Genomic DNA, 13,655 nt, shown 5'->3' with positions numbered 1-13,655 from the left:
ACGCCTTAAAGATTGGATAGATTCTGAAAAGCTAATAAAATGGAGAGATAGTCAAGACACAAAGAAATCCATCAGGAAAGCTGAAAAAAAACCAATATGGTGAATCCTTCTGCAAAGTAAGTATAATACCCTAGCTTATCAGTTTTATAAAACCACATTTCTACATATGGAGTTTGCCTGAACTGATTCTAGAACTACAGATACACTTCTGCTGCTACTGATGATAACTATGGTATAATCATTATATTTAGAATCAAAAGTTGGACGCGACTGAGTGACTGAATTGAAAAACTTTTCAAAAACAGCACAATTCATTATAACTCCTACTTCTGATTGTTCATCCACATTTTCATATATGTCAGCCATCCCGCCTAGTCTTTCAAAGATAGGGAGTAACAGCCATTAAAAACGTATCTTTCATCTGAATTGTGACCCCCCCGTAAAATAAATTTTATTCTGCAATCTAAGGCAAACATATTTACATGAAATTGAGAGTTTCTTGAAGCAACATCATGCAAAGCACAAATATTTTATCATCTTTTTTTTTCCTTTCCGTCTCTCTCATTTTTTTAAAAAATTCATTTTGACCCTCAATAAACTGACTTCTAAATTCTTAGTAAGTGATTCACAAAACCTCCACTTGATAAACTACCCTAGAACCTGAGATAGAGTTCTTTATTAAATTTTCAACAAAGTTGGGAGACAATTTTCATTTATTTCAGGTGAAATAAGAACAGAAAAAAACAAGAACATAAAGAGTTATTTAATTTTTTTAAGGATTCTACTCTGACATTGTGTATGGTAATTTTTTCGTCTTCAAGTTATCATTTTTTTAAGAAATGATGGTAGGAGCAAAGGTTGTACGTTGCCAGTTATATACTGGTTCCCTAGTAATTTCCCCCCAATTTCACAGGATCATGAAACCGCCCCTGCTCTGCTATGAGATTTCAAACACACATGAGTGTCAGCCTTTCAGCGGGTTTATAATCTGGCTGTAGAAATAAGACTGACAGTAATTTTAGGACTTGTAATAATCACTTCTACCTTTTGAGAAGAAATATTCTGTGGTAAGTGCCCTAAAAACGTTCCTGTGTTAAAAGTTCAAGGGTGGATGGATACTATGAGTTGGGAATGAAAGAGAACAAAGAGAGTGTTCAGAAAAGAAACAATATCTGAGTTGGGCCTTGAAGGGTACTTCAAGACAGAAGAGACACAGGGATGAAAAACTGCCAATCAAATATGGGAAAAAAGAAATAGGTCATTTAGGCCAGATCATGTTAAGACAGTAGAAACAGATTATGGAGGATCTTGACAGCAAGGCTAAGGTGCTTAAATTTAGTCATTAAGGCAATGCAGCAATCTGGAAAAGGCCCCCCCTCTCCCACCCCTTACAAAACAAATTATGGACAAGTAGAGATTCTTGAGGCTATGCAATAATGCAAACACAGAAAAATAAGGCCTTCAACTGTGGTGTCAGAAAAGGAAAGTAAGGAATGTGAAAAGGTGACAAGAATTGATAAGTCTCAGAAGAGATTTTAACGTGGTAGGCAAAAATGGCCAAGAGTCAAACATTTTAAGGCTGGGTGATACTTACAGTGAAAAATCAAGAAGTTGATTTAGAGGAAGAACAGTTCACATCCAAGTACATTAGAATCGACATGCAAGTGGGTTATGAAGAGTCAGTAATAGGATAAGGAAAAGAACACTGGGTCCCATCAGAAAAATCTGAGTTCAAGTGAAAAAAATGGTTAGGCTCTAATGAGAAAACCAGAACGCAAAATTATATCTATAGTATAATTTTAACTGTGTATAAAAAGCACAGGAAAAGACTAAAAACGTGTACATCAACATGTTAACGTCAGCTGACTACAAATAAACTAGGAATAAAAGATTTTTTTCCCTTCTTTTGTATTGTGTTCTCATTGGATACAAACCTTACAAATCAGGCTCCGCACCCCCACCCCAGAAAAAGAAGAAAGGGAAAAGAAAAACCTGGATTTGAAGTCTTGTCAAAAAACTGCAAACTCCTTGAACTTTAGTTTCTTCATCTAAAAATGGGGAAATAATTTCTTCTCTCTCAAGGTCAGTGTGCAGATTAAATGAGATAAAGTTTTGTAAACTATACAGCAATATGCAAAAGTAAAGCATTTTAACCGTCTATGACAGCTACAACTATAGGACAAGATATCACGCAGACATAAAAATATACTACAGATTTGGGAAGCAGATTATCTCCTTTCACTTTTAAAAAGTTTTAGAATCCATCTATTTTTAAATCAAAAGGTTACTGTAATATTTCTTATAAACAGACACTGAGGTTTTACATGCAATATATATATATATAAATATCATACATATATAATTAATACAGTACTTGTCCTACATGCTATTCAAACTTAAATACAAAGCAAAAAAAGAGCTAGTAGTTATCATTCCCTAATATTTGGACTTCTAAGTAAGTTATTTCACGGTTTTAAAAAGCCACAGTCTATTGAGGATAATTTCAGTAATCTCCAAATGTCATCTCTTAGAAGTTATGTGCTTGATACACAGCACTGCCTTCTAAATGATGCCTTCCCCTTCAACTCCCACTTCTGGTCCTTTACTTAGGATTAAACACCTCTAGATACCTATTTAAAACCAGATAGTAAGCTCCTGAAGGGCAAGAAGAATGTCATAAAAGGGGTACATGTTAAGAAATACTCTAACTCATGTTACAGATGCTGTAGTAACCATTTAAGAGTTACCCACTCATGTCATATTATAATGTAAACCTGCCTCGAGCCCTTCAAAAGACAGCCATTAAGAAATTAAAAGCTAAGGAAAAATTCCACAAGTAATGTTACTACATGAGAAACACTTTTATATGAATAAAGAATACTTGATTAAAAATTTTACTTGATTAAATTTACTTTTAAATTCAAGAAAAAATTTTTACTTGATTAAAAATTTATTTAAAAATCTTACACTACACTGTTCCTTTAAGAAAGCAAGAGTATATATGAGATGAGAAATGATAAGTTCTAATATTATGTTAAAAAATCATTTTTTTCATGTATCTGATAAACTGAAGCATATTATTACTGCACTGAAGAATGTTACATTTCTTATACTAACCCTATAATTTAATTCATTACAATTTTTCTTTAAAAAGAAGTTTGGGAGTTTTGTTTTTAATCTTTGGAGCAGAAAAAGTTAAAACTGACGTGGTTAACAATATGCTTTCTTTAAGGCATAAACACTGACTAAACCTGAGGCTATTTCCAAGACAAGTTTTAAAATTAAAACCTTTACTGTGAAAAAGAGATGCTAAAGAAACTAGGCATGAAACGCACCTAACCTATGCCTTATGAAAATCAACAAGAAAAGCTCTGTCAACAGTTTTCCACTTCTGCACATAGACCTGAAATTTAAAATGTTTTACTATATACATGTTTTGTACAGGTATGTGTGTATATTCATATATACTGATTTGGAGGCAGGACATTAAGACAATTAATGAGTGAGTATTTCCCCCTCACTAATTAAAAAAAAAAAACTGCTTCTAAAGTGCTGCTTTTTTGTATTACAATAATTTGTGAACTAAAAGATACTATGCTTAAAGGAAAAAGTACAAACACCTGCCAGTCCAACTGCCGGAAATTCATCAGCTGCAGAGAATAAAAGCATCCTTTCATTGTTTTAAACGTATGGACAAAACAAAAGAAATATAACAGGTATACAATTTCAAAATGGCAAATATAACACAGACCAGCACCTAATATTCCTCTCAAGATTTCAAAATCATTACACAGTTTTAATTGCCATTAGACATCTCAGAAAATGCACTTAAGTGTTTTCCTTATGTAAACACTCATCAATGGTACAGTCTGAATTTTTAAAGTTTTTCACTTAACAAAATGATGCATCATAACATTCCCTTAAATAATCAGCTTCTCTAGAATCACTGTTTACAAAGCACTCAGTTTTTCTGCTTATAAAAACGTAGTTTTCTTTATTTTCAGGAAGCCATACAGTACATAAAATGACACACATACACTTCCTTGAGAATAAATACTTTAATACTCATGACCCCAGAAGAACTTCACGTGTTTTGAATTCTTGTTTGGTTAAAAAAAGTTTTTAAACATCTACTAGAATACAAGAGCTTGCCTTTACATTCATGGCTCTCTTGAAGGTAAAATAAAGATCAACGTAACTCTAAGTGAAGGGAATAGAAACAAGCAATTTGGCTAGAGTTGGGCAAAACTATGTTTAAAGACTACCAGTAAAATATACCAGCTTTACCCTTCCCCCACTCCCAATCCTTTAAGGTTTCAATTAAAATGGGGCCTAGTTTTACTCTTTCAAAGGGGGACAGAAAGAGAAAGCACACATCTCCTGCTGAGAAGTATCTTCATCAGGAGCAGCTCCAAAAATACTGCCAGGAACCATTTCTTTCCCTCCCAGCTGACACAGGTTCCCCTCTTTAAATATAAGCATCTCTTCTGCTCCTGATCAACATCATACTTAAAGAATGGAAAAGTCTCAAGGTGAGACCCAACGGTGGTACCAAATGAATAAAAATAACTATTAAATCAATACAAAAATTCAACATCACAGTCAGTTATAACATTCTTTATGAAAAGTGGGAGCCCCGACTAAAATTTCTCTTTCATTCTCTACTACCAGTTACCTTATGAACAGGGTAAGAAGGAACAGTTGTTTAAAAATGCATATCCACTTTCAAAATAAACTTAAGTACACCCAATTAGTGAGAACGACTCCCACAAAACGCTTACAGAAGATGAAGTTTTGGCAAGCCTTCGAAGTCCACAAACCAACAGCCAGAAGTAAAAGCTGATTTTAATTTGAGCAGTGATCCCACCATTCCTACAGCTGAGAAGCCAGCAGTGCAGACACCTCAGCCGCACAACATCCCCCAACACTCAGTTTCTTGCCCAAGTATATGATCACCTCTTTGTGAACATAAAGGACAAGTCTTTCAGTCCAATATGATTAGGGAATAAATCCAGACACAGGCATATGGCTTAAAAAAAAAAGGTAGTGAAAAGCTGATACCTCTTTAAAAGGAGCCCAAGAATGAAACAACTTCACTATGAAAGGAATTATAAGACATCAAAGGTTAGATAATGGACAACAGGTGCCTTTGGGGAGGAAAGAGTAACACTCAGTTGCCTCCTATTTTAGGATTTCCACTCTCTAGTGTGTGTTTCCCAAAGAAAGTGTATGTGTTTTTCCCAAATAAAGTCATAGCCAAAATTACGGTTTTTACTATTTAATACCTATAGTGGGTCCACTGTTCTTAAATATACTTTTTTACATTAAAAAAAAAAAGTTGATCTCAACATGTATGAATAAACTATGGCCTATGGCCAGATCATGCATTCATCCATGAACATTAACCAACTAGGAATTTATTATCAAGAAATGCAAAGAAAGGCGTCAAATACTCAATATACCAACCCAGCAGCAGGTATCACATAACTGCAGTATCAGCCAAAGCAGAAACTGTTTCTCTCACCATCATAACAGTTGAGCTCAATCTTTACAGTAACCAAATTCCAACAGCCTCAAAGAATAGTAATTCCAGACACAGATTATATGGCTTTGAGTACCAGCCACGAGTTCTGATTCTCTTACCCAGTTACAAAATTTACTACCTTTATTCGGGTGAAAGGGAACACTGAAACAATACTTCAGCCTACTTCCCTTTCTCCATTCCACAAAGACAACATATTCCAAAAATGGAGAATCCTTTCTTTCCCTGACAGAGGCCCCCTTTCCTATGGATTCATGGGGCAGGACTACTTCTCCCCAGCATGCCTGCAGAGCCAGCACGCAGACTTCTGCTTTCACTCCTCTCTTAAAGAGGGTCCCCCAACACAAATGCGCCTCTTCCTTTCCTCTATTAGGCAAATGATGCTTCAGTGCTACTGGATCTCTCCACCACTACAAAACGTTCAGAGAAGTGGAGGGAGTGAGGGGAAGTTGTCAGTTACTCGGAAAGATACTTAAAAGACGACTCCAAATTTAAAGTGAAGTCTTGAGGAGGAGGGAGGGAATGGGGGTCCCTTCCCTAAAAGGGAGCCTGTGCGTGGATAAGGGATGTCCCCACCCTGAAAGAGAGCTCGGTATGTAAGACGGGGGAGGAGCGTTGTACCCAGAAGAGATTCAGGTTTGAGAAAGAGGTGTCCTAACCTTGAAGGTGGGGGGAGCCATGAATGTATGGCGGGGGGGGGCGCAGCAGCTTTAGGGCGGCCTCTATGAAAGAAGGGGTTCCCACTTCGGGGAAGAAGCGCCCCGCACTGACGGGAACGCTGGGAGGAAAGGAGGGTCTTGCTGAGGAGGGCTGGCATGGGGGAGGGGTTCTGAGTTCACCAGAGCCCGGAGAGGGGCGGCAGGCTCGAGGGGAACATGTGCAGTGGAACTGCTGCCATCCCGAGGGGCAGGGTGGAGAGCAGGCCCGGGCTGCGTGTGCAGGGAACAAGGTTCCCACCCTGCGCAGGAGAGGAAGGGCTCCCAGCCGCACTCACCGAGGCTGCCGGCGAAACCGTCCATCTTGCGGGGAAAGCGCCGGGCTCCGGGCTCAGCGGGGCGGGCACTTCATTCAGCGGACCGACTAGGGTGGCCGACGCTGAGGCTGACCCGCTCGCTCTCTCGGACGCGCTGCTCGGCTCCCGCCTCCGTAGTCCGTCGGCCCGTGCGCCCCGGGGCACTCAGCCGCGGCCGCCGGGACCACTTCCCCGTCAGGTTGAGAGCCGCGCCGCTCCGCCGCCTGCCCTGTCTCCGTCCCAGACAGCAGCCGTGAGCGCCGCGCCGCGTCCCGCCCCCGCGCCCGCGCGCAGTGGTAGCACCGCCCCCGCGCACGCTGTCACGCTTCCGACCCCGCCTCCCACGTGACGATCCGGAGGCGGGGTCTCGCGGACCCTTCCCTCTCACCTTGCCTTAGCCTCGGATTCCGCCCCCCTCGCGGGGAACGTGTGTCTGCGCTTGCGCGGTGGGCTTCCTAAGGGCCTAGGATTTGGGTCTTGAAACTGGTTCCGAGGAAGTGGGGTAAAGGGAGACCTCCAGCCTGGGATACTCAGGAACTTCCAAGGATTCCTTCCTTCCTAGGGAGTCCGGAGAGACCCTTCAGAGCTCACGTCTGGAGCTCCTCTGACAGGAGATGGCCACCCCGAGTATCTTAGCACACTAAAGAGGCAACCAAGTGGGGGGAGGAATCCAGTCTTCGCGGGTTCTTCCTTTGCCCCAGTAGGGTGAGGGACAGAGATGAGTGTGAGTCTTCTTGACTAGCTGAAGGCCATCACTACACAGCCCAAGGTCCACAGCAGGGCAGGGCCCAGGATGTTCCAGAAGCAAGGAATGTTAGTACTGGACAGGACCCAAGCGTTCATCTTGCCTCCGCTTCACTGAGCCTTAGAAAAGACATAACCTGTGCAAGGTCAGGAGAAGGAAATGGCAACCCATTCCAGTATTCTTGCCTAGAGAATCCCGTAGACAGACGAGCCTGGTGGGCTGCTGTCCATAGGGTCGCACAGAGTCAGACACGACTGAAGCGACTTAGCATGCATGCATGCACTGGAGAAGGAAATGGCAACCCACTCCAGTATTCTTGCCTGGAGAATCCCAGGGACAGAGGGGCCTGGTGGGCTGCCGTCTATGGGATCGCACAGAGTCAGACACGACTGAAGCGACTTAGCAGCAGCAGCAGCAGCGCGAGGTCATGGAACCTGGTAAGAGCAGAACTAGCATTAATTCCCCCCACCTGTTGTTTTCCACCAGGGATGCAAAGCCACCCCTGACAGGACAAATCATAGGATTGCCTACTAGGGAACTTTAACAAAGGGTTGGAGCCCCAATTCCATGTGACTCAAGAGGTGAGTTATCAAGTCACTAAACTCACTTGGGCCTCATTTTATTCAATTGTAAATGGAAGACTGGACAGGTAAGCAAAACATCTAAACCTTCTTTTTCATCCTTACTCCCACACACCTGTATTCTCCATCCTTCTAAAGACCTTCCAGTGGTTTCCCAAGTCCCTCTTGGGACTACGTTGTGTGGATCAGGGGACTAGTTACAGAGGAGAAATATAAGGTATCCAGGAACTAAACTGATCTGTACAATAATAAAGAGCTGGCTCAGAAGAGATTAAGAGTGATTTTACAGCCCTTCCTGATGCCTCAGAGGTAAAGAATCTGCTTGCCAATGTAGGAGACTCGGGTTCCATCCCTGGGTCTGGAAGATCCCCTGCAGAAGGAAATAGCAACCCACTCTAGTATTCTTGCCTGGGAAACACCATGGACAGAAGAGCATGAAGGGCTACAGTCCACAGGATGGCAAGAGTCAGACGGGACTTAACGACTAAACAACAACCAGTCCTTTTAGTCAGTTGCAGGAGAGAGGAAGATAAGAAGATGAGAAAAATAGCAACTGTCATAAGGAGAGGAACTTGGAGGACCTGGATGGTTGAAAGGACTGTTTAAACATTTTGCCAAAGTCTTATAGTATATTTTTCACCTTTGATGTCTCTTTAAAATTCTTCCCTGAAAGTCTAAATTACTTTAAATTTCTTTTTTGGATATCAGACCTGTGTGTCTTCTGAATGCTATGGGGGAAAGGGCCATAAAGCAGCCAAGATAAATTCAGGTTACAGACAAAATGGTGTCTGAGGTTTCCTCTTTCTTCGAAATTATTTACCCAGTGTTTCCTTTGCTGTGGGCATTTTCATATCTGTATGATTCTGTTAAGTCTTAATTGCTTAATATTTGAGACATGCTTGCCTCTGACAGCTGCTCTTCTGTGCCTGTATGCAAAACTTTCTGCTTTAAGTCAATTAAAAGAATAAGAACTTGTATACTGGTATATATACACATTAAAAAAAACTTTTTATTTTTAAATAACTGTAGATTCATATGTACTTGTTAGAATATCCTTTACCCAGGTTCCTTGCAATAGTGATAATCTTACAAATGCTATGCTGTGCTAAGTTGCTTCAGTCGTGTCCGACTCTGTGTGACCCCATAGATGGCAGCCCACCAGGCTCCCCCGTCTCTGGGATTCTCCAGGCAAGAACGCTGGAGTGGGTTGCCATTTCCTTCTCCAATACATGAAAGTGAAAGGTGAAAGTGAAGTCGCTCAGTCGTGTCTGACTCTTAGCGACCCCATGGACTGCAGCCCACCAGGCTCCTCCGTCCATGAGATTTTTCAGGCAAGAGTACTGGAGTGGGGTGCCATTGTTTTCTCCGAATCTTACAAAACTATAGTACAATATTACAACCAAGATATTGATACTGATACAGTGGAGATACAAAACATTTGTATCATTTCCATGAGCATGAGGATCCAAACTGTCTAAAAACATACCCATTTTCCTCCTGATACCATCTGCTCCTTCACTCCTGGCAGCCACTAATCTGTAATCCATTTCTATAAAGAGGTCATTTCAATGGAATCATGTAATATGTAATGATTTGGGATTGGCTTTTCTCACTCAGTATAATTCTCTGGGGATTTATCCAGGTCGTTGTGAGTATTAAGAGTTTGCTGTTTTTATTGCTGAGAATTCCATGGTTGGGATTGTCACTGTTTGACCATTCATCCGTTGAAGGCATTTGGGATGCTTCCAATTTGGGGCTGTTATATATAGAGAGTTGCTATTAATGTTCTTGTACACGTATTTTTTTGTGAACATATTTTTCATTTCTCTGGGATAAATACCCAGGAATTGGATTATTTGGTTGAATGGTAGCTGTGCATTCCATTAAAAAAAAACAAACTGCTAAATTAAAAAAATAATAATCATTTTTTCTCCCAGTTTTATTGAGATATAATTGATATACAGCAAGTAAATGTATATTTTTAATTCAGAGAAGGATCCATGTTTTGTGGGGGCCTGACACATTTACTGTTTATGGGGCCCCTTTAAGAAAAAGTAATATAGGGACTTCCCTGGTGGTCCAGTGGTTAAGACTCTGCACTTCCAATACAAGGGATGCAAGTACAGTCCCTGATCGGAGAACTAAGATCCCTCATGCCATGTGATGGAGCTAAAAAAAAAAAAAGCTAATACAAACCATACAGATACAAAATTAGGTTAAATCAAGTATTTATTTAGACTAAGAAAAGTAATCACAATAGATTATACATGTTAAGAAGACTGCAAATACCATAAACATTATAAAATTGAGAAATGTGACATCTAATTAAATGTCCAATGCACGTTTACTAAATTTCTTGGTTGTATATTCTTTGATCTTCATATGACAATTATTTTTTTTCCTTAAGAGGTGTTATTTACTGGGATCCTGTCATATGAGCCTGTTACATGATCCTGCTATATGGGAACCTGCTATATAGGTTTTGTACCCAAGTACTTTGTATTTGTATGCCTGACCTCATTTCAATGTCACAGTAAGCCTATAAGATCAGTGTTATGAATATGACAGTGATTTTTAAATAACTTTTTAATAGAGAGGACAAAAGAAATGTAGTTTTTCCTCTGGCATCATTGTTCATCAATCAGTCTTTATTATGGACAGCTGGGATGCATAAAAAACCATCTGACACATATTGAACAGGCTGTAATACTGCTGAAGGAATTCTGATTGATCCCATTTCATGTGATTACCCTTTAAAAAAAAACAAGAAAAGAAATAAAATGTATGATGAATTAAAAATAAAACACTGCATTATTGAGTGTATTTCTAACAGAAGAGAACTTCCATTTTGGTTTGACATCAATGAGAACCAGATTTTCCACTTACAGTTTGTACATGTCTGATGATTAGAAGAATTTCCCCTGGACTAGCTTCTGGCTCTTTATGTTTCAAACCTTGTTTCTGCCACACTACCCACATACTGCCAGTGCCAGCCATGTGTTAATACCACATTATGACCTCTAGCCCTGTAACCTCCATGACAGGATGCCAAGTGAATCAGTGCAAAGGGCCATAGATTCCATCCTGGAATCTGTTGCTAAACAAGGAAAGCCAGCAATAACTGAATTAAATGGGACTGTAATGCATGTAAGTATGTTTCATTAAGCCCAAAATTAAATGTATCCCCAATTCAGCTTTCTCTTAGCCAGATACCCAGAATATCCAGGGTCACTCCAACACAAACTGACATGAAGGGAAATGTGATGAAGGGGAGGGTGCAGTGGAAAGACACTTTGTGGAGCCTTGGCAGAGACCCTTAGAGCTTAAGTTTCATTAATTTCTTGATAAATCTGTCTCTGCTTTTTGTTCTGTTGTTGTTGTTGTTATTCCCCTACCAAGGAGGGACTGAACCCGAACCCTTGGCAGTGAGAGTGCAGAACCCTAACCACTGAACAAGCAGGGAATTCCCCTGCTTCTGTTTTAGTTCCTTACATTTTTACAAAAGAAATTCATGCTCATCCTAATTAGTAAAGTCAACCATAAGTTTATTAAAAGCAAACAAAAAGGACAGAAAAATGAAATAAATGCTTATTCAGAAAAAGAACAAATAGGAGAAATACAGTAGTCACTTATAGTTCACTTATCCACAGCAATTCCAGAATTCTGCTGGGATAGTTACTATGAAGGGTAAGGAAAGTTCTTTGTTTAAATCTTACTCATCTTTCCAAGGAATTCCCTTATCTACTCCATGGGTCCTGGCTTTGCTACTCTACAGAAAAAGGGTGCTGGGGAATACACCTTCCTTAGAGTCTGCTCAGCTTACTGCCTACTGGTTCTAGTATGAAATCCAAAGGTTACTTTCAACTCAAATAATCAAAGGATTTCTTTGAGAACATGATTCCCTCAAAAACTTGGTAGGCTTTTGATCTGTTTGCTTCCAGTCAGCAATGTGTGCCAGTAACCACACCCAAAGTTCTTTCCTATACATAATTTTCAAGCATGATTTCTGTCTTTGTTTTCCTTCCTTGGTTCCTCTCTCTGTTTAATGGGGGCTATCTTTAGGCCATTAGACTTGGATGGGAAGACCACACTCTTAATCAGATCTTTGCCATTGAAGTCTGGGTCTAACTGGGCCTTTGTTACTCACAGGTTTTTAATATTTTGTTTCCTATTTTAGTGTCAAGAAGTAGTCAGCTTTATAATCTTTCATCCCCCAAATTTCTGGACTTCTGACTCCTTTGCTGCTGCTGCTGCTAAGTTGCTTCAGTCGTGTCGGACTCTATGTGACCCCATAGACGGCAGCCCACCAGGCTTCCACGTCCCTGGGATTCTCCAGGCAAGAACACTGGAGTGGGCTGCCATTTCCTTCTCCAATGCATGAAAGTGAAAAGTGAAAGTGAAGTCGCTCAGTCGTGTCTGACTCTTAGTGACCCCATGGACTGTAGCCCACCAGGCTCCTCCATCCATGGGATTTTCCAGGCAAGAGTACTTTCCTGCTTAAAAAATGGCCAGTTCTTGCTTGAGCTTTTCTCTTTGTTCAAATGCTTTACTAAAGTCAGCAAATAGTAGACAATACCCACTACCTACTCTCTTTCCAAAAACTTCTTGTAGAGCTGTATAGGCTGACTAGGCAAGTCATGTGCCACCTTTTAAGTTGTCACAAGCAACAGTTGTAGCAAATCTTTTGTGATGACATAATAAACTCTCAAGTATTCTGCCCTCTGATATCTGTTTCCACACCATCCCTACCCAGCTACAAATTCAAAATCATATATTTTAGATTTTTTTTCCCTTATAGCAGCATGCAACTTCAAGGTTTCATCTTCAAGGTATTAGTCAAGATAGGCTGACTGCTATTAAAAACAATTCCAAAATTTCAGTTGGCTTAAAATAATATTTTTTGTTTACTTATCACTATCCAGTACAGATCATCAGGGACTCTGCTCCACGAAGCCATTCAAGGATCCAGGTTTCTTCTATGTTAAGTCCATCTTTTCAGCCACCAAATAGGGGTAGTGGTGGAAGAACAGGGAGAGTCAATCAGGAAAATTTACGGTCCAGACATGGAAGTATGAACCTCACGTTCATCCACACTCCATAGTCCGGAATTAGTTGCATGACCACAGTTAACTGTAAGGAAGACCAGGAAATATTGTTCATGTAACCAGAAGGAAAACAGAAACATTTTGGTAACAATGACCCAAATAGTTTCTCCCATATTCCTTTTCATATCACTTATCAGAGTTAGAAGTTTTCATTTCCTTAAATGACTATTCAATCAGTATCTTACCCATTAGGTTGTACACTACAAGAAAGGCTTTTAGAAAATAGGAGAGAGTGTATCCCAGTGCTTAAGAGTACAGACCCTGGAGTGACACTGCCTAGATTGAAATCCCAGCTCCACCACTTACTAGCTATATAACATTGGACAAATTACTTAACCTCTCTGTCCCTCAGGTTTTTCATCTGTAAAGTGAGGATAATACTATTTCTACTCCTGGAATTGTTGAGGGGATGCAATGAGATAGTACATTAAGAACCCTCAGAACAGGGCCCCATATGTTGCAAGAACTTGGTAAGCATTAGCTGCTGCTATTATTAAAAATGGGCTTGCACTGTGTCTGCTTTTACTCACCATTATATATCGAGTGCCTATTACAGACTAGCTGTTCAATAAATATTTACTGAATATTAAACAAACATAGAACTCTGAAAACTAGTCAATCTGAAAACATTGTTTCAACAACCACTGCCTAATTGTTTTAAAGCAGCAAG

At 40.2% G+C, this 13,655-nt stretch overlaps 1 protein-coding gene and 1 long non-coding RNA gene across 8 annotated transcripts in view; both read right to left on the bottom strand.

Annotated features, from left to right (window-relative positions):
* The window catches only part of EML4 (EMAP like 4), a 155,124-nt gene extending 148,236 nt beyond the window's left edge, over positions 1-6,888 (bottom strand). Inside the window, exon 1 of the mRNA XM_044925853.2 lies at positions 6,537-6,888. Within this exon, the coding sequence (XP_044781788.2) occupies positions 6,537-6,561 (25 nt within the window). The 5' untranslated portion in view covers positions 6,562-6,888. The remainder of the gene's footprint in view (positions 1-6,536) is intronic.
* Positions 6,889-9,944: 3,056 nt separating this feature from the next.
* Positions 9,945-13,655, bottom strand: part of LOC102412960 — a 65,560-nt gene continuing 61,849 nt past the window's right edge. For 3 of the 7 annotated variants that reach the window (XR_006543276.1, XR_006543271.1, XR_006543272.1), the window contains exons 8-9: positions 12,789-13,010; positions 9,947-10,631 (exon numbers count right to left, since the gene is read on the bottom strand). This is a non-coding gene — a long non-coding RNA (uncharacterized LOC102412960). Of the gene's footprint in view, positions 10,632-12,788; positions 13,011-13,655 lie in introns of all 7 variants that reach the window. The other 4 variants (XR_006543275.1, XR_006543274.1, XR_006543273.1 and 1 more) reach the window with 3 other exon arrangements.

Source organism: Bubalus bubalis, chromosome 12 (genome assembly GCF_019923935.1).
Source record: "Bubalus bubalis isolate 160015118507 breed Murrah chromosome 12, NDDB_SH_1, whole genome shotgun sequence".
In the NCBI taxonomy this organism is placed as follows: domain Eukaryota; kingdom Metazoa; phylum Chordata; class Mammalia; order Artiodactyla; family Bovidae; genus Bubalus; species Bubalus bubalis.
The sequence above is the reverse complement of the archived record's forward strand: the minus strand, read 5'-3'. Positions and strand labels throughout refer to the sequence as shown.